General features: G+C 37.1%; 1 protein-coding gene across 1 annotated transcript in view; it reads left to right on the top strand.

Annotated features, from left to right (window-relative positions):
- The window catches only part of LOC107720387 (tyrosine-protein kinase transmembrane receptor ROR2-like), an 81,125-nt gene that overhangs the window by 44,400 nt on the left and 17,633 nt on the right, over window positions 1-19,092 (top strand). Inside the window, exon 2 of the mRNA XM_016528079.1 lies at window positions 11,108-11,188. Within this exon, the coding sequence (XP_016383565.1) occupies window positions 11,108-11,188 (81 nt within the window). The remainder of the gene's footprint in view (window positions 1-11,107; window positions 11,189-19,092) is intronic.

Raw genomic sequence — 19,092 nt, 5'->3', positions numbered from 1 at the left:
CGTTATGCAAATCTTCCCACATCGTGACGTAGACATGTGGGGCGTGTTAGAACGAGCCGTTTTAGGAGGGCATGGACGAGTCTTGACTTTTATAAAGAATATCTCTTTGGGTTTAAGACTTTAGTCTTTGCAACTTTAGGGATCTTATCTATTCACGAACAGCTTGTAACACTCCAAAGAGAAAGGAAAACTTGAAATCGCATCATATGACCCCTTTAATGAACAGGTGGCGTTCATCTCTTTATGAGCTCTAAACCAGTGTTTCTTCTACAATAAGGCATCTGTATGTTTTGGATATGTTCTACAGCACCTCCTCTGTTATATGTAAACTATATGACCAGAAGTATGTGGACCCCCCCTTCTAATTATCTAATTACTGTTTCTTATTCCAATATTTTCTTTGAGGGCAAATCCTAAAGGGATAGTTTACCCAAAAATTAAAATTCTGTTATCATTTACTCACTTCATGTCGTTGCAAACCCATAAAACTTGTTCATTTTCCGGAAATAACATGCTCTCTGCCTACATTTCTACAAAACTCAAATGTACCTATATGTACAAATCGCTGCAGTTTCCAGTTGAAATGAACACTATAGGCATACCCAAGACGTGTCACTCGTATAGTTTTGAATGGGGGGGAAAAAGGCAACGCTCAATATGGCCGCTCTATCAAAGGAAGTAAAAGAGCCAATCACTAATTGATAAAGTCATCGCGTCAGTGCAGCTGTCATTAGAAGTCCCGGTTGCTATAGAAACAGTCAGCGTTTGAGCTATTTGAGCAAAATAAACAACATTTATGGGACAGTTGTTGTCAGATTTCATTGTTGATTTCAAATATGAAACTTAATCGTAAGCTTGGCGAACAGTTTTGGAGAATTTGATGTTTCCCAATTTAAAAAAAATAGAAGCTGCACTTGCATGCCCGAGAGGTAAAACTTTGGTAAAACTCTGACAACTTTTATTCCTTTTCACACAAATTATGATTTACAGGGCTAGAGTTTTGATTAAGAAAGCCTAATTTTCGCACAATATTATGTTATGACTTCAAAACAATTGTAACATACTGCGACATTTGAAAACTGATACTTTTGAACCACAAGCACATATTTCCAGTGAGCCTGGGTTGCTTTATAGTGGAAAAGGGTTCATCAGGCTATTAAACTGATCTCCACACTGAGAAAAAAGATGTTTGTTTAAGATCTCTTCATTGAAAGGATGGTTCTTCTGTGGCATCGCTGTGAAAACCGATTTTTTCATTGAGGATGGCACACAGAATAGTGGCCACGTCATGTGAATGGAATTTATTGCTTTGCTCTAATAACAGGATGGTTTCTAAAATAAACGATTATGTTGGCAGACGGTCCACAAATCTAGTCTGTAACATGCCTGATGAAGCACTCTGTAAGTTTTCTCCACGTCCCCTCTGCAGAATATTACCCATTGCCCCATTTTGTGTGATTTTGCCAACGTCATAATTATATGAGTGTGGCAGAGTTATAGACTTTGGAGACGGCTCTCCGGGGTGGAAAGTTTAAGTTATCCTTGTGTCAGCGGATGTAAATTGCAGCATGTCGTCTGACACGAGCCAGTAAGGTGGGCTGTAACTGCCTGACGTTTTGTTAATGTGAGTTTTGTCAGCTTTCCAGCTGGAGCATTAACCCACTAGACACCAACAGTTCAAAGTTGCAATCATGTTTATGCTAATAACTTTTGAACCGTAAAGTTCAAATGCAAAATTCCCTTTTCCTCTGATTCCTTGGCTTATGCCGAGTTGAATGCACATCAAAATTTAAATTTCTATGAGTCAAGATTTTTTGCAATTTTTAATAGTTCGAAAAACCTACTTTTTCGAATTTTGATACCCAGTTTTCCCATGTCAGCCATTTTTGGTGTTGACCACTTTGAATTTTGCCATAAAATGCTGTATTTTATAAACAGATTGGCGTATAATTACAAAACTCGGTATGTGTTTTCGGCACCATATCCTGAAGGTACTCAAAAAGTTTTGGGGCAGCGCCACCTTTTGGCCAAAAATTAAAATGGCATTTCAAAAAAATGCTAATGGCTTTTGATTATTTTTGCCTATTGTCATGAGACTGGTCTTGATAGATTCCTTGGGTCATGCTGAGAACATCGATACCAATTATGCGATAATTGGCCAAACGTCCTATCCGACATTTTGATTTTCTATGAATAAAACCAATTTTTTCGAACTCCTCCTAAACCGTTGGTCCAAATTAGTGTCATTTACCACATCAATGAATTTGATGGCATGATGCCAAACTGCATCTGAGGCTGTATTCCTGTCTGCCATTTTGATTTACATTGAAAATATATTTTTTCAAACTCCTAGACCGTTGGTCTGATTTTTCACCAAATTCAGACCATGCCTCATGCCATTGTACTTATGGCATGAAATCAACATCAGCATCAATTGTCAGCAAGAAATCAAAATTGATCCCATTTTTTGATGATCCCAAATATTGGGTAAATAAGTGAAGAAAGTAGTATTGAGAATGAAGAAAGTATTTTAACACTGAAATTTCAAAAATGTCACACCACATTCATTTTTGACCATTTTTAAATGTTTCTTTGTAATCACAAACCCTAACTTAGTTGTAAACGTACACCTGTCAGATTTTTGATATCATTATTTGAATTGTCCGGTAAATGATGGCAGTCATTCGCCAAGTCAGTTGCATTGTTTGAACTTTGGCAGCAACTTTGATGACGATGTGACTGCAGCTTTATTCTATAGAGTTCAATGCATCAGGCAGTGCTGTGGTTTTTATTGTGTGATCACTTTAACACTATTCTCCTCATTCTAAGTGATGACCTATTACACTTTATATATTTAGTCTTGTTATGACTACCAGCATTCCTGCAGATAAACACAGTGCCCAGAGGGAGTTTATGTCTGTGGAGAGAGCTGCTATTATCCCATCATTTGTGTGGAAGATCTGAGCAAAGCTCGTACGCTGCCATGTAATTACTCTTTTGCCCTGAAAAATACACTACTCTCATGGAATCTCATCTCTCCTGATTGAGTTTGTAGTGTGAAAGGCTGTTTCATGTTCTGCACTTCCCTTGTTTAGTGACAAATGTTTGATTTCCTGTCGCAACGCTAGTCCAGGATGGAGTTAAGACATTGCACATGTACAGCTCTATTACACACCCACTAATGCACTCATATATATAGCCTATTTTCTTCAATTTTTGCTGCATTTACAGACTCTAGTGAGTTGCCATGATTTGTGTACCTGGTTAACTGCCTTTTAGGGTAAATCCTAAATAATTGTCAACAAGTTTATTTGTAACTGTCATGAGATTGTATGCATCATTTAAAGGTTGGATGGATGGATATGAATAATTTTAAAGATGGATGGATATGAGTCATTTTATGGATGGATGGATATAAATCATTTTAAAGATGGATGGACAGATTGCTACAGATTTAGATATAATTATTTTTATTGATTTCCTTTTTCTGTTTTGAGTGAAATAGAATTATATTTCTAATTGTTGTTTCTCTAAACTTGCGTCATTTTAATGGATATGAATAATAAAAAAAATGGATGGATACGAGATGGATGTGAATTGGATGGATGGATGGATATGAATAATAAAAAAAATGGATGGATACGAGTCATTTTATGGATGGATGGATGGATGGATATGAATAATTTTAAAGATGGATGGATAGATTGCTACAGATTTAGATACAATTATTTTTATTGATTTCCTTTTTCTGTTTTGAGTGAAATAGAATTATATTTATAATTGTTATTTCTCTAAACTTGCGTCATTTTAATAAACGTTTTCACTAAGTTCATAACGATGCTTTTTCTGAGGAACACATGTAACTCTGCTTTAGAGTCTGGTTAAAACATCTCGCTGCTCATGCTTTGCATTAGATACAGTAGCTGGGTGAATGGAAACATCTCTGCTAAAATGACAATGTAAATATTTTTGGTACCTTCCTTCAATATTTTTTTAAGGTTATTAAACCGTTATCCTCCTGTTGAATTGATTTAAAGATCAAAATTGCCTTTGTTGGAGCAGCATTACATTTTATGTCAGATTTGGACATTGTACATCTGGCAGGGTCTCCTCAGATTCTCTGAATGCTGCAGGCTTTGGATGGTTTGAACTGCAAACAAATGTTTGCTCTTACCATCTCTTTTGAAGACTGTTTCCAAAGGCCTGGCCAACACGGAGTTTACTGCGATGGTGGTCCTCAAGTTCTTGCATTAAAAACAGATTTGATCGATTGATTTATAGAAACCCTTGTGAACACTTCTGTGTTTCTGTGAAACTGAGTGCCTGATTTTGTTTTGGGAATTTCTTGTTTGATTTGATGGCTACTGAAGGACAAATCATTTAAAACAATTGCTGGATTAACTCTTTTAGGGATTCTCCAGGAATGAGTAAGGCTTTTAGAGTATGTTGTCTGTTTTTTATTTATTTTTTATCAATTTTGTCTGTACGTGTTTTATATGCAACCTGCAATCCTGACCACTCTGGTTAAATACTACAAAATCTCCCAGGTTGCTATGTTGCTATGGTGGGATATATTGTGTGTAATTTAAAAAAAAATGAGTGGAAAAAATGACACCATGACATTCTGTTTTTGGTTCAAAGCCATTGGCAATTAGCAGTTTATCTGGTTACAAGCTGGCGATGGTGTATAAAAGCAAAACTGAAGATATTGTGAAGTCAGTTCAGTTCACTACACAACCACATCATTATAAAAACATTCTCTATAGCATGATGATCTTTGAAGGTTGTATTGGGTTACTGTTTGCTAGAGTATACTGATTATGCAACCCTACGCAGGACAAGCAGTTTAGAGGATGGATGGACGGATGGATGGAGTATAGAGTGTGAAATGGTCAGGAATTGCAGGGCTTGATTTGATGTTGTGACATGATATTGCATGATTGGATGATGTTGTGTTAATTGACACCATTGGTGACTGTTTTGTATTAGATGCTGATTTAGAACAGTGCAGGATTTGATCCACTACTCAGATGTTCTTTAACGCTATTGGAACAAGTGAATTACAAACTAATGAGCCACTGCTGACCTCACTAACCATATCAGCCAGCTGTCCTGTAACTGGATCTAAGGAAACTTGTTTTGGTTTTTTTATTCTCTAAAAGAGTCATAAAGTGAGGGAACAAACTGTTCTGGAGTGTTGTAATGCTTCTTTCACCAGAGCATTGCTTATGTGGCCTGTGCTTGTCAAGAACCACCAGGAGCTGTTTTTCATGCTTGTCACCTCATGCTAAGTACATCTGCAGATGTGCTGGTGAACCAGGTCTGGAAGTGGATCGTCTTTTAGCAGACCAGAATTGATGATTAAGTGATTGAACAAATGAACAAGTAAAGCCAGGAATGTGTCCAGTCAGACCTGACTCGAAACATGAAACATACTGAATCCCTCTTTCAAAAGCTAACATAGTTTCTCAAATATGGTCATGGCCAGTGCTGCGTGGTAACTGATTACATGTAATCTGGATCATGTAAAAAGCGAGGAAAAGAGGGAAAATTCAAACGAACTAAAAACGAACAATTGCTTTACGCCGAATTACCGCTATTTCAAAGTGAAAGTAAACTGCGCACGCCACCTTTACAAGCTATTTGAAAGCGAGGAAAAGAGGGAAAATTCAAACGAACTAAAAACGAACAATTGCTTTACGCCGAATTACCGCTATTTCAAAGTGAAAGTAAACTGCGCACGCCACCTTTACAAGCTATTTAAAAGCGAAGGAAAGCTAGGAAAAGAGGGAACGCCCCGCCCCCACGGTGATACCGGTGTTGTCTCACGTCGATTAACCGGTGGGAAAATTTCCTCACCATCACAACCCTAGTACTTTAGTAAGTATTTTAAAATGTAATATAATCAGACAACAGTCACTTTTTTTATTGATTACCTGATTACATAGTATTCACATAAATTATTCATCATTTATTCATAATTTCTCCCTAATACTTTTTCATCTTTTAAATTTTCCTTTCTAAAATAGCCTACCGATAATATGCATTCAGAAAGTCTTCCAGTTTTGTAGACGTTCACACAAAGACCAGTCACTAGTCAGATGGTTATAATTACACAGAAAACTGAGAGGCCACACAGCATTTGAGAACTGGATTTACAAAAATAATTTAATGCGCTTCATGATGTTTATAACAAATAGAATATATTTTCTTTCTCTTTGTGTTTTTTTTTTTATCAGTATGGTACAAGATTATCCCGCTTAAATCAATGTGAGTTGTCAGAAGCAATCTAAAAGTAATCAAAAAGTAATCCGATTATATTACCTAAAATGTGTAATGGATTAATAACTTTTGTCATGTAATTTGGAATCAGTAACTATAATCTGTAAGTAATCTACCCAGCACTGGTCAGGGCACAAACAAAACATCTCATTCGTGGAAGAGAATGCAATGTTCTTCTCAATTTACTTCATGGGAAGCTACAATTTAACTAAATGGGCTCTTAGCGGTGTAGTTTTTCCCAACGAGTTCAGCTTCTCCAAAGTTTCTCCCCTTTATCCCGCTCCTTTATTTTATGAATCTGGCAACCAGTTCCTGACTAAACAGTTCTCCAGAGGACAAGATGGAGTGTTAACAAGCTTCTACATTCTCAGTTTGGCCGAGGGTTTGCTGCCCCCATCCTGGAGCCGGACTCTCCCACAGGGGGCGGCTCGGCGTACTGCAGCCATCACCTCTTTATGAGCGCTCCGAGTGGCCTACTTGCCGACAGTTGCCAGGCGAGTAACTCGCTGAAAAAGGAGAATGCGCTGTGAAAGGTGGTGATTCAGAGGCTTGAGTGCTCACAGGCACCCTGAGCCAAAATAATTTGATCAGCGTCTTTTCCCAGGTCTCCACACTGGCTCTTTTGTTGGCCTCCCTCCAGTGTGGTGGCAGCAGCCTGCTGATTACTGCTGTGGGCCGCTAAAGCCAGGGTTTCAGTCCTAAGTAGAGCTGACTTGGGAACTGATAAGATGCACGATCATAGACGCTACAAGAAATTACAGAAGACAAAAATCGCATTTACAAACATGACTCCCAGTGCTGAACTCCTGCCAAGAAAAAAATAGGTCAAAATATGATAACTTTTCAAGAACATTCTTTCAAACTTCTTAGAATTGGTCTTAAATTTCTTAAGAAAGAAGTTAAGAAGATTTTCCTGAATCTGGCCTTTAATATAGGTGTCTCAGAAAAAGTTTAAAATGTGCATTGTTGGGGCCTCCAGGAACAGGGTTGAGATCCACTGTTATAATTTGTATGTTAAGCTGGTATTGGAGAAAGTAGTGTAACGAAAAATTTAAAGCGCTGTAATGTATTCAGTAGCATGATTGTTGTACAACAAGTGATAAGCAGTTCTTCACGCCATTAGAAAAGAGCAAATTTAAGCAAGTTATAGAAAATATGTGAACAATAAGTCTATAATCAGCTTGGTCTTTATTTGTCAGTCAGTGTACATGTAAATTTCCTTGTTTTCCAGACAAATAACACATGTTTTTTCATCTCTGTTTGCTCCCACAACTCCTTGCCAAAGTCAGCGCATTATTGTATTTTTGAAAACGGGTTTCAAAGTGCAAGTTTTTGAAAACGGTACCGTTATCGTTTCCGTGTAAACACCCAAAACGTGAATCTTTGAAAACAGTGACGTCATGCGCGTGCGTGCGTAGTACGTGTTAGGTATGTAGACATGCGCAGTACGTGTCGATTTTAAAGGCAAGCGTGAACAAACAAACAAACACAACAATGGCGGAGTACATGGTACTGTTGTTGCTGCTCAAGAGTTTGCTAACGCTTCTTCAGCAAAGTGTGGATTTACTTCACCAATATTACAACCAACAGCGGAGATGCATATACAGCATATAATAATCGTCACTTTCCTACAGGTACTGTTTACTAACAAGGTGACAGCGCCAACTACTGGCCTGGCATACATAATACAGAGTTTTTGGCCGTTTTCGTGGATATGTGTAAACGCGAATCGTTTTGAAAACGTCGTGTATACGTGAAACTTTTTAAAAACGCAAGGGAAAAACTTTTCCGTTTTTGACTACATCGTTGTCGTGTAAACGTAGCCTAAATCTCAGCATGCATTTACTCATCTCACTTGCACAGAAACAGATTCAGAATTACTCAATGAATAAAAACTGTGAAATGCAAACTCAAAAAATTATGAAAACCTGCAATAATTAAATATTAATTAACACAGATTTCCTTTATGTATTTAATCCCATTTTATTATGTCTTTGCTGCTGACCTTTGATGATCCAATTCGACCACACTAATAAGCAGAAATGACTTTAGATAATCATAACATTTGTGTTTCATTTTTTTAATTGCTGAAGAGTGTTGAGCTTTCTTCTCTGCGTCTTGTTCTTCATGCAATCCAGAACAGCAGCTCAGCTGAAAGGTTTGTTTGAGCTGCGGCCTCTACTGTACAGACGTGAATTTACATTTCCTTCAGCCTGAGGCTCATTCATTTCACTTCTGGTGTGAATGGCCTTTTACATTTGCAAAAAATATAACTTTTTTTATACTAAAAACAAACAAGCAAGTCCAGCCTGGATGAGGAAAAGTAACGCAAAAGTAACATAACGCATTACTTTCCATAAAAGTAACTAAGTAACACAGTTAGTTACTTTTTTAATGAGTAACAGATTATTGTAATGCATTACTTTTAAAAGTAACTTTCCCCAACACTGGGTGCTGATACCATTTGCAGAGGAGGATACCATTAATACTCCACCAGTGGACTCATGTAAAATGTGTACATTCACAAGGCATCCTCTGCTTGTCTGTTATGTGACTCATGCCTTTGGATTGTGCGTTAGTTTCAGGCACTGGAATGTTTAAGACAGGGGTGTCCAAACTCGGTCCTGGAGAGCCAGTGTCCTGCAGAGTTTAGCTCCAACCCTAATTAAACACACCTGAACCAGCTAATCAAGCTCTTATAGGCATACTAGAAACTTCCATTCAGTTGTGTTGAGGCAAGTTGGAGCTAAACTCTGCAGGACACCGGCCCTCCAGGACCGAGTTTGGACACCCCTGGTTTAAGATATTTCATAATGTGAAATAAACTTCTCAACCACAAGAGAAATGTGTCTGTAACCCTAGTGTATGTCAGTTCTGCCAGCTCTGAAAGACACCATCTGTGTGTGTTATGGCAGATAATCATTCAACAGGCAGCAAGGCAGCATAAAATAAACTGAGTTTGTGCTAAAGAACCAATGTTTGATCAGGAGAGTCACCAACTTCATCAAGATCCTCCTAATCTTTGCATTTCTTAGTTTTAGCACAGAAGAATGCTAAATAGTCAATGTATATTTTGCGTAAATAGTTGGCTGACATGTCTTTGGAGGGCCAATCTGATGCGTGTTATACAATAATACTCTGTATATACGTTTCATTTTTTAAATTTAAAGAAATTATGCATTGTGGTAGTACTGTAATCATTTTATTCATAATAAAAAATCAGGACTGGATCATTTTCGTTACTGTATTTCAGTAAGTTTGGGTTAAAATGAGCCATCTGATGTCTTCCATGTGGTGTGTTTGTTAGGACTGTGTGGATGAGTCCTAATCACTCACTAATGCTTCAGCTGGCAGCGTGTTATGGAATATTACTTGAACACAGTACTTTGTAATTATGTGGAAGGCCTGGCCCAGCTGTTTATAGCATGTCAAATGTGGTTTTCGACACGCACATTCCCAACTTAATTTTATTTGGGGATAATATGCCTAAAAACGGTTTAATTTATTGGAACAGATGAAACAAAGAAATAATTGCAACATCATATTAAGCGAGCATAAATTATGCCCCGAATGTAATGGTTCTCACGCTGTTTTCGGTCTCAGAAGGAAATCATTCCACACTGTTAAACAAGGATGTAATTTGCCTTTAACCACATACAGTGAGCTTCTTAAACACCGGCCCAGTTACCATCTAATGATCCTGTGAAAACTCCACTCATGTAGTCTGTGAGATTAACTCAATTTAGGGTATTTATGGAGCATCTCAGAAACCACACTGTCAACAGTAATGTGATCTTCAGAGTGTTTTATGAGAAATCAGATGCTCTTTTTGGAACAGATGAAGGATGAACCAAACACTGTTTTAGATCAAACATTGAGGGTTGAAGCCGACTGAAGTTGCTTTTTTTTCTTGCATCACAATTAATGGTAATTTTCCAGTGAAGAGAGCCCTTCGTCTTAGTGTAGGCTAATATTTTCTTTCTTATTTTGCTGTTTGTGCAAAATAATATCATCCAAGGAGATAAAAAGAAAAAAAAATGCACATGGCAACAACTTAGAAATATGTATCTCTTTGTATTCATTTTGGTTTCATTTGTGAAAAATAACATTTTCTGCCTTTTTTCCAGGTTATCTCACATTGATTCCCCACAGAGACATTTGATTTTATATGCTCCACAAAAATATCTAATTAACATATTAACTATGTTCACAGTAGAAAAGGTATATTATTATAGTCAGTGTATGAATTGCATGTTTGTGTATTTCTATAAATGACCTGTTTAACCGGTGTTTGAATGTTAATATGGGTTACTGCTGCTGTTGTTTTTGTTGTATATTTGTGATGTGTATACTCTGGAATAGACTTGTGCTGGTATTCGGTAATGCGATATATCACGGTAATGAATATGCACGATATTGTTATCGTGGGCACTTCTAAATACCGTGAATAATTATATATTACAAATTATTTATTGCATTTAAATGTTCAGTTATTTTTGTTATAAGAAAAAAGTTATTAAACCTGTTATACTGTATTATGACAGCAATATCGTGATAATACCGTATACCGTAATTAAAAGCATTAGCAATTAATCGCAACATGAAAATTTGATACCGGCATATCCCTACTCTGGAATTACAAATGATCATTTTTACAAGTTACTTCTACTTTTACAGATGCTAAGGTTCGAGTATTCCATTGTACTGAAGAACCTGGCAGAATAATTTGATCATTTGATGAGAGCACATCTTGCTTGTTAGTCTTTGGTTGTTCAGCACAGGTCTTTACTAATGGCGTACTAACAGTCTCCTCTCTCTTCTGCAGTGGCTGACGTGAATCTGTCGGAGTCTGGAGAGATCGAGGCTCTAGCTGAGGCCCAAAGCGGAGGGCTGCCAACAGCTGAAGGTACAGGAACACAAGGCCTTATTAAACTCAATCCAGAAAGCATCATCCTAACACTGTGTGTTCATATCACCTAGTAAAAAAAAAATCTATAATTATTATGCAGTTTAAAGGATTAGTTCACTTCCAGAATAAAAATTTCCTGATAACTTACTCACCCCCATGTCATCCAAGATGTCCATATCTTTCTTTCTTCATTTTTTTTTGAGGAAAACATTCCAGGATTTTTCTCCATATAATGGACTTCAATGGGGACCAACTGGCTGAAGGTCCAAATTGCAGTTTCAATGCAGCTTCAAGGGGCTCTACAAGACCATTATATGGAGAACAATCCTGGAATTTCTTTGCAACTGAAGACACCAACTACTAAAAGAAAAAGTTCAACCAAAGATGCAAACTCTGTTGTTTTTTTGCTAATGCTCAAATTCAGTATTGTACTAGCATCATGCTAGTTAGCGTCATCCACAGTGGGTCCAAAATCCCACTCCACATAGCTGTATGTTAAACTTTAAATATGTTCTTATTGGCTTTCAAGGCCCATACACACCAACTAGAACTAGAACTATATTAAAAAGAACAATCGACAATAACATTGTTTATTATAAGTGCGCACTGCAGTTTTGTCATCTGCTGCTTTATATGCTGAAGAAGGATGGATTCTGATTGACTGCCAATTTTTTTATCATTCATCACACTGTAAAATGATTTTTTTTTTTTTTTTTTAAGTTGTGGTAATGCTTCATTTTAAGGACCTATTTTCATATTTTAGATCCCTTAATCCTACCCCATACCTAAACTTAACTACCTTATTGACTATTAATAAGCAGCTAATTAAGAGTTTATTGAGGCAAAAGTCAGAGTTAATAGTAAGAATTGGTCCCTAAAATGTGATGAAAGTTGAAATAAAAAAATATTGCATTATGTTTTACAAGAAAATACTATTTCAGTTTCTGCTTAATTGAATGTGCTTCTTTCTGTTTCTTCATAATTATGAGTGAAAACTGCTTCAAAGCAAATCCTACACCAAATTCTTTTCAGTGCAGTTAGAAGAAATCATTCTGAAAGTGATTCCAATGATATCCTTCCTCCGTGTCATTATCGTTATCGTTTTGGGTTCGACTTCCCTATTCTCGTACAACTAGAACCATTAAAGTTTTATAGTTTGCGTTATCATCCCTGCTGTGAACGCTCCTGTATTTTGTTATTCTTAGTTTGCTGAGCTGAAGATGGGGTGTGCCGTTACGATACACATGAGAACCAATAGTGAACCAAAACAAATCAATGGATAACTGCATGATAGGTGTTCACGATAAGGTCTGGATCATGAAATGTGGCCTGCTGTGTCTGTCAGGAGTGGGTCTACGTTTCTGCTTGCAGTGTGCATAAATCAAGAGTTTCAGGAAAAGCCACCACTTTGCTCTGGCAGGTCTGTTTAATAGCAGCTCCGAATATGAGCACTGCAGAGACTATTTGTGTTGGCCACGGGACCAAGGGGTCTGGGGACGAGAGGAAACGGTAATAGTTTTCAGGAGAGTGAATGAATGTATGAAGAGCAGTGTTTCTAAACCATGCATTACCCATATGAACGTGAAGCAAGAGAAAAGCTCACAGTGGCTGTGAAACATGGTCATAAACAAAATGTGGAGTAAACAGTTGGACTAGGGTTGGGCCGATAGACAGCCATCACGATGTTAAACTGACATCGTGATCCCCCCACCCTCTCTCCCGCAATCCGCCGCATCCCAGTTCCATGTTCGGAAAGGAAATGAAGTGTACTACGGAAACCCTAAAGGGAATAAATAGCCTACGAGATAGGAGGATAAAAAAAAATATTTCAATACTTTTTCTCGCAATTATATCGTTGGGTAAGTATAGGCGACTGTATATAAATTGCAGGCATCAGGGAGCCGCTATTAAAACCGCTTTCGATTGCACGCTCTCATTTTATTCTCACTTTTGAGATTCGCGATCACAAGGACTCTATACTATGTTGCAGCAGTACTTACCACACATTTGACAAGATTAGATGTTTGTCATTGGTGCTCAGGATTTGCAAATCATTCGCCATCGTCCTATCAGACATTTCTTACTCTGTGTATGTGGTAAGTGAACTTTCATGTACTGTAATGCAACAGGCTACCGCTAGCAAGCGGCTAACCTTTTAGTAGCTCCGTAGAACGCGTTATATGTTTCACGCTTCGGGCACACCCCTAACCCCGCCCCCCGATGTCATCGTCCATCACGATGTTTCACTGCAGACATCGTCTGATGCCAATTTGGTAGACATCGCCCAACCCTAAGTTGGACATGAATTCTTTTATCTAACCAGGTGCATAAATCAAGTCTCCATATTCAAAACCAGTTGTGACCATCAACTGTGTTTTGCGACAGAACATTTGAATAGTTTTTTGGTTTCTGTTTTAGTAGCGTTAGACTAGTTAGCTTCACCCACAAGAAATCTTGCTGAGATCAGTCACGTTCCATTAAAGAGCATCAAAACATTTGGAGTTTTGTGATTTAAAATTGGCAAAATTTCTCAAAAACAACAGAAAACAAAAAGCACAATGCGATCAGCAAATCAACATTGCAACTTAAATCTGAAATATTCCAATACATCAACTGTTAACTCTGACTCCCCTTGTGAAAAAGTGCACTTAATTGTATTAAATGTGTAGTGTACTTCAAATCTTAAAAGTATGTATTAAAAAAGTACTTGTAGATAATATTTATGAAATAAAAGGCCACTTAAGTATACTTAAAGAGAGACACTTTCATGACTGTTTCTTAACACACTTAAGTAGACTTTTAAAAAGGGCACTTTCTAACGTCAAATTAAGTTTCTCTTTAAAGTACATTTTAAATCATTGTTTAATCTTTTGCAATTAAGTGTTCAAAAACATGAAAAGAATATACTTAAGTTCGAACTGAATGTAAAGTATGTCAGTTTTAATTTTTAAGAATGCTGTAATACTTTTCACAAGGGTTCATGAGGGTCGCTGGCTTCAGTGGTGCATATTCCTCCATCGTTTTAATAATGTGTTTGGAAAATTGAGTATGTTAATATTAGGGCTGCACAATTAATCGAATTTCTAATCGCAATTACAATTACGGATGCCACAATTACATAAACATTCACAGCAGCAATTAATCATTCAAAGTCCACTTATGTTATTTTGTGTGCTTAAGATGCTTTTTTTTCTTTCTACATGTTATCTTAAGGGTTTTTCCATTGTTTTAATTTTAGTTTCAGTATAACATTATAATACCATGCATATTTTTGCCTTTTTATTTAAAGAGAAACCAATCCGATGTATAGTTTACATTTGAGGCTTAATACTATAGAAAAGCAATAAAAGTTTTTCAGTTAGTCTTTTCAGCTTGTTTATTTTCATATAAAAATATGGCATGCAGTTGCTTCAAACAAAAGTGTAAACATCATTCATTTAATCGTAAATTAATAATTGCAATTACAATTTCAAAGGAATAATCGACAATTATGATTTTTGTCATTATCGTGCAGCCCTAGTTAATATGTTTGATCAGCAATAACTTTGCAAATAATGTTTGTTATATTTACACATCAACTGAAAACAACCATAGACTAAAAGATTGATCTTGGGTTTGAAGAATTGAGATTGTGATTTGTTAAAATGATTGAGATGCATTGAAAAATCATTTTTATCCACCTGTTTTATATATATATATATTTTTAAGCATTTAGTGTTGCGTCTGAAGGCCAGAGGTTGGTTAAATGGCGAGTTATAGTGGCTTGTCAGCAGTGCTTGTGTTGTTTATCGTTCCAATCATGGCTGCCCACAAGTAGTCAAACCCACTTAACCTCGCCTGCCCGCCGCACTCGCCAAACCTGCGCTACGGAGAGATCTCTTGGAGTTTTAAAGTAGTTTTGTACAGGTTTTTTTCTTCTTCTTCCTCCTTCTCGTTCTTCTGCTTCTGCTTGCAATAATGCAATTACAGAACCAATCTGTATTTTCTAATTTGGCCCATTGTTTTACCTCAACTTGCCCTTTCCCTCTTCTGACAGAAGCGATTGCTTTACTTTGTGCTTTTTACGGTACATTGTGCTTTGGCAAAGTGATGTGACAAGTACAGCTTGGCATGTTTGAGTGGGTACAGCCTTATCTTGTTTGACTTTCAGTTGCACTGGCATCCATGCATGAGTAATAATGGATTTGTGTAATAATTTCACATTCAGCCTGTTGAAACATGCTAACTTCACCTGACTGTAAGTCTAGCCGCAGACAGTCGTGCAGCAGTGCTTCTCCGTGTCGGTGCTGTGGTTCATTGATGAGGAACACATTCATGTACAGTAGTGGCTCTCTCATTATGTCACGTCTTCAGAGCGTCAGCCGAGCGTGATCACAGTCATGTTTCCTCAGCGATTATAGACGGTGGAGGGCCTGTAACAGCTTGCCTTCACCACATCGAGGGTGCATGTCTTATTCTCAGGACTCGTGTTTTCACCGCTTCACTTTCTCAGTCATTCACAGTTTGGCTCGGCAACACAGTTGGGCCTTTCATGCTTCAGTTTCTTCACAAATCTTCTGTGATGTGATGCAGATCTGGTCAATGCTGCCCTGTTTTGATGGTGTTAGTTTTTCTTTGTGTGATTCAGCCTTTTCCTGTCGTCTTTTGTTGACTGTTGAATTGTCTGCTGTTAAGGATTATTACAGTTTCATGTTGTTCCTAACTGAACAATGTGTTTCAGGTGCCTTAAGCCCGAGGTATACTTTGGTTTTTATGCATACTCTGTGGTATACATACACTGTGTGTGTGTGTGTGTGAGTGTGTGTGTGAGTGTGAAATAAATTTAGCCATCAGCACAGTACATGCCTAATGTATGCCTAAAGTTCAGTTTAGCTTGAAATTATGACAGAAATATATTACTTGTATTGTATACTAAAATGCACTTCTCAAAGTAATATTATTTTTAAGGAATACAACCAAGATATTTTTATCCATGTTTTAATTTATACAGTTCTGTTGTGCAGCATCTTACTTGACTAAAGAAAATGCAATGTTTTGGTGTAAAATGATTTATATTTTCATTTGATTTCATTTAAAAAGATAAAGTTAAAGTTTTATTAATTAATTTCATTAAACACAATTTGGTTATGATACATTTGTATTAAATCATAAAACACAGAATGCAGAAAAAAAAGGAAATCACAGAATTTAGGGGGCCCTAAATTAAAAGGTTCCTTACGCTGTGGAGTTTAATTATGAAGGAAGTTATGTTTACATTAATTCTCAATATTTTCTGAGTGAATATTGTTACATATTGATCTCCGATTATATGGAAAAAATATTGTGATAATATTTTTGGCCATATCGCCCAGCCTTAGTTGTTCCACTGAACCAATGAGAATATAAAGAAACCAATGAGAATGAACAACAGCAAACTACTGGAGATGCAACAACAATAGATGTGGTGTTGAGCGCAACTCTGGTTTAAAACAATTTGAAGACATTATAAAGGACAGAAATAGCAGAGACACTGGATGAAGATGAAACTTTGTGCGTACATGTCTGCTTGCGTTTGCCAAGCACTTGCATAAAAACCAAAGTATACTTATTATGACAAACTGTGGCGAAAAGCCCATATTGTAGCCGACTAACACATTTCTCACTTGTTTGAAACTGATGTAACTGACCGGAACATTTTGGGATTGTAGCTACAAGTAGGAAGAGAATGTAATTAAAGCGCACACCTAGTTTGTGATTTAGTTTAGTAAAGTGGACACCAGCACAACAGAAAACAAGAAACTGTGAGGTTTAAATATGCACAGGGGACGACTTTATGCCTTGTATGCGCTTGGACTCAGCTCTTGTAATCATTCAAGCGTACGTTGGACAACTTGGCAACTGCGTGTCAACCCATTTAAGGCTACATACTGCCCTTATGTTGGCTGTGGGTTGTGGAGATATGATCTCAGATCAGGTTCAAGAGCGCAGGGGATTTCATGTCTGCTCGATAAGGCTGAAATCTGGCTCTTGTGTGCTCGGCTGTGTTTATTTGAGCTCCGTCTGGCTCTCTGCATACTATGAGCTCACACTTCTCAGGCTGAGCTAAGCCAGGCCCGACGCCTCTTCTCTTTGCACTCTTGCTGTCACTTTCTCTGTTTTCCCATCGTGCAGTCCTGTTGCATTTCTCACCTCCGCAGCATCGCGTCATCTCGCATGTCTCTGTGAAGAGTGGAGGGCTCGGAGTCAACACACTGGAGCCAGATGGTTTTAAAACTAAAAGAACAATCTTCTATGGACACATTGGCAATGTAATCGCCATAAATATATCCCAAATTAAATCAGATGGAAGATACTTTCATATGTGATATCCACTGAAAGTAAAATAACTTAAGAAATGCCAATCAAACATTTTTATTACAAGATTATTAGTTATTAGAACTCAAATGTGGCAACCATGTCTGAATGAAAATGCCATGAAAATGTGTCATGTTAAACAAAACTATGGGCCGGTGGTGGTCCTTGAGATATTATTAGTCATTCAGTATTGATGATAATTATTACAAATGAGCTCTGTCATTTTGACAGAAAAAAAGAAGAAGCAAAACAGAAATGTAGTCACATATGAGAGTGATTTACTTGCAGTGTAGAAGGCTGAAGAATGATGATTGCAGACACTTTGAAACAGAGGTTTCACAATATGGAGGTATTGACGATTACCATGAAAAAATTTAATATTAATATTGTGTTACAGCACAAAGAAAAAAGAAAGACAGTGTGTAGCTACTACTGCCACACAAAATCATGTCAAATCATGGGAGTTTTTTTTTTGTTTTTTGTTTTGGATTGCATAAAAAAAGATCAAGCAAATTTGTAATAGTATGTTTTTTTTATGCTTTTGTACAGATATGATTTCAAACTCTCAATAAAGAGTGATTTTGCATTTTTGAGTGAGTATTTTTTACATTTTATAAAAAAAAAAATTTGTGAGCACAAAATATACAAAATTAAAAAATACTTTTTTTCCCCAAAAAAATTTCTGTAGATGATGCGATAGCATCATTATTGTGAATTATTTTACCCACGATAATAGTGCAGTGAAAATCTGACATATTGTGAAAGGCCTACTTTGAAAGGAAGGTCAAGTGTTTTATTAATACAGTCTCCTTGTGTACATTCAATTGAACATGGAGCTATTTGAGGGGGGCGTTGTGTCTCTGAAGTTTCGGGGGCTCTACTCTACCTAATATGAGTACAGTTTTATTTTCCTTGGTTTGTTTGCTACTTTGCCGAGGTCTACAAATCATAGGTTCACCAAAACAAACGCATCCCCTCCTGAGACGGTTCTTTCATCCGCTGTTGTCAGATGTTTGTTTTGATCTGAAGCTGGAGTTACTTCATCCAGATGTGCTTTCCCAGACTTGAGTAATTCTGCCGTCAAACGCAGGGATCAGTGCTGTGGCAGTTTGACCTCGACCAGTCAGCTCGTGTTTATCTGGCCCCATTTGAAAATGGCACATAAACACAAACTTAAAACACAAAAATGTGTACAAACTTGTGATGAAAGAACATGAGAATTCTTGGCTGGAACCAAACATTCTGAAGCAGCTTCAAACGTGCTTCATGCAAAGAGAATTTAGATGTTAATAAAGCAATATCACATGAGCCAGTGTTTTAGAATAGTTCATAGATCCAAGCATGTAACAGCACATGTATTTTAATAAGAAAAAGACGAGGAGTGTCGGAAAGATCCTCTCGTGTGTGGGAACTACTTTCTTGCGCCACAGATTCAGGATCTGACAAACAAGTTGTCAAAGATTTCAGTGTCCAAGCTTCTGTTGTTAATTTGAAAATGTAACTTTAGGACTAACAACAGCACAATTGTGATATTACTTTTACATAACAGTACTATATACTGTGTGTGT

The sequence above is a fragment of the Sinocyclocheilus rhinocerous genome, unplaced genomic scaffold, assembly GCF_001515625.1.
Source record: "Sinocyclocheilus rhinocerous isolate Xijiao unplaced genomic scaffold, SAMN03320098_v1.1 scaffold1052, whole genome shotgun sequence".
Lineage (NCBI taxonomy): Eukaryota > Metazoa > Chordata > Actinopteri > Cypriniformes > Cyprinidae > Sinocyclocheilus > Sinocyclocheilus rhinocerous.
This window is presented reverse-complemented; position numbering and strand designations above follow the sequence as displayed.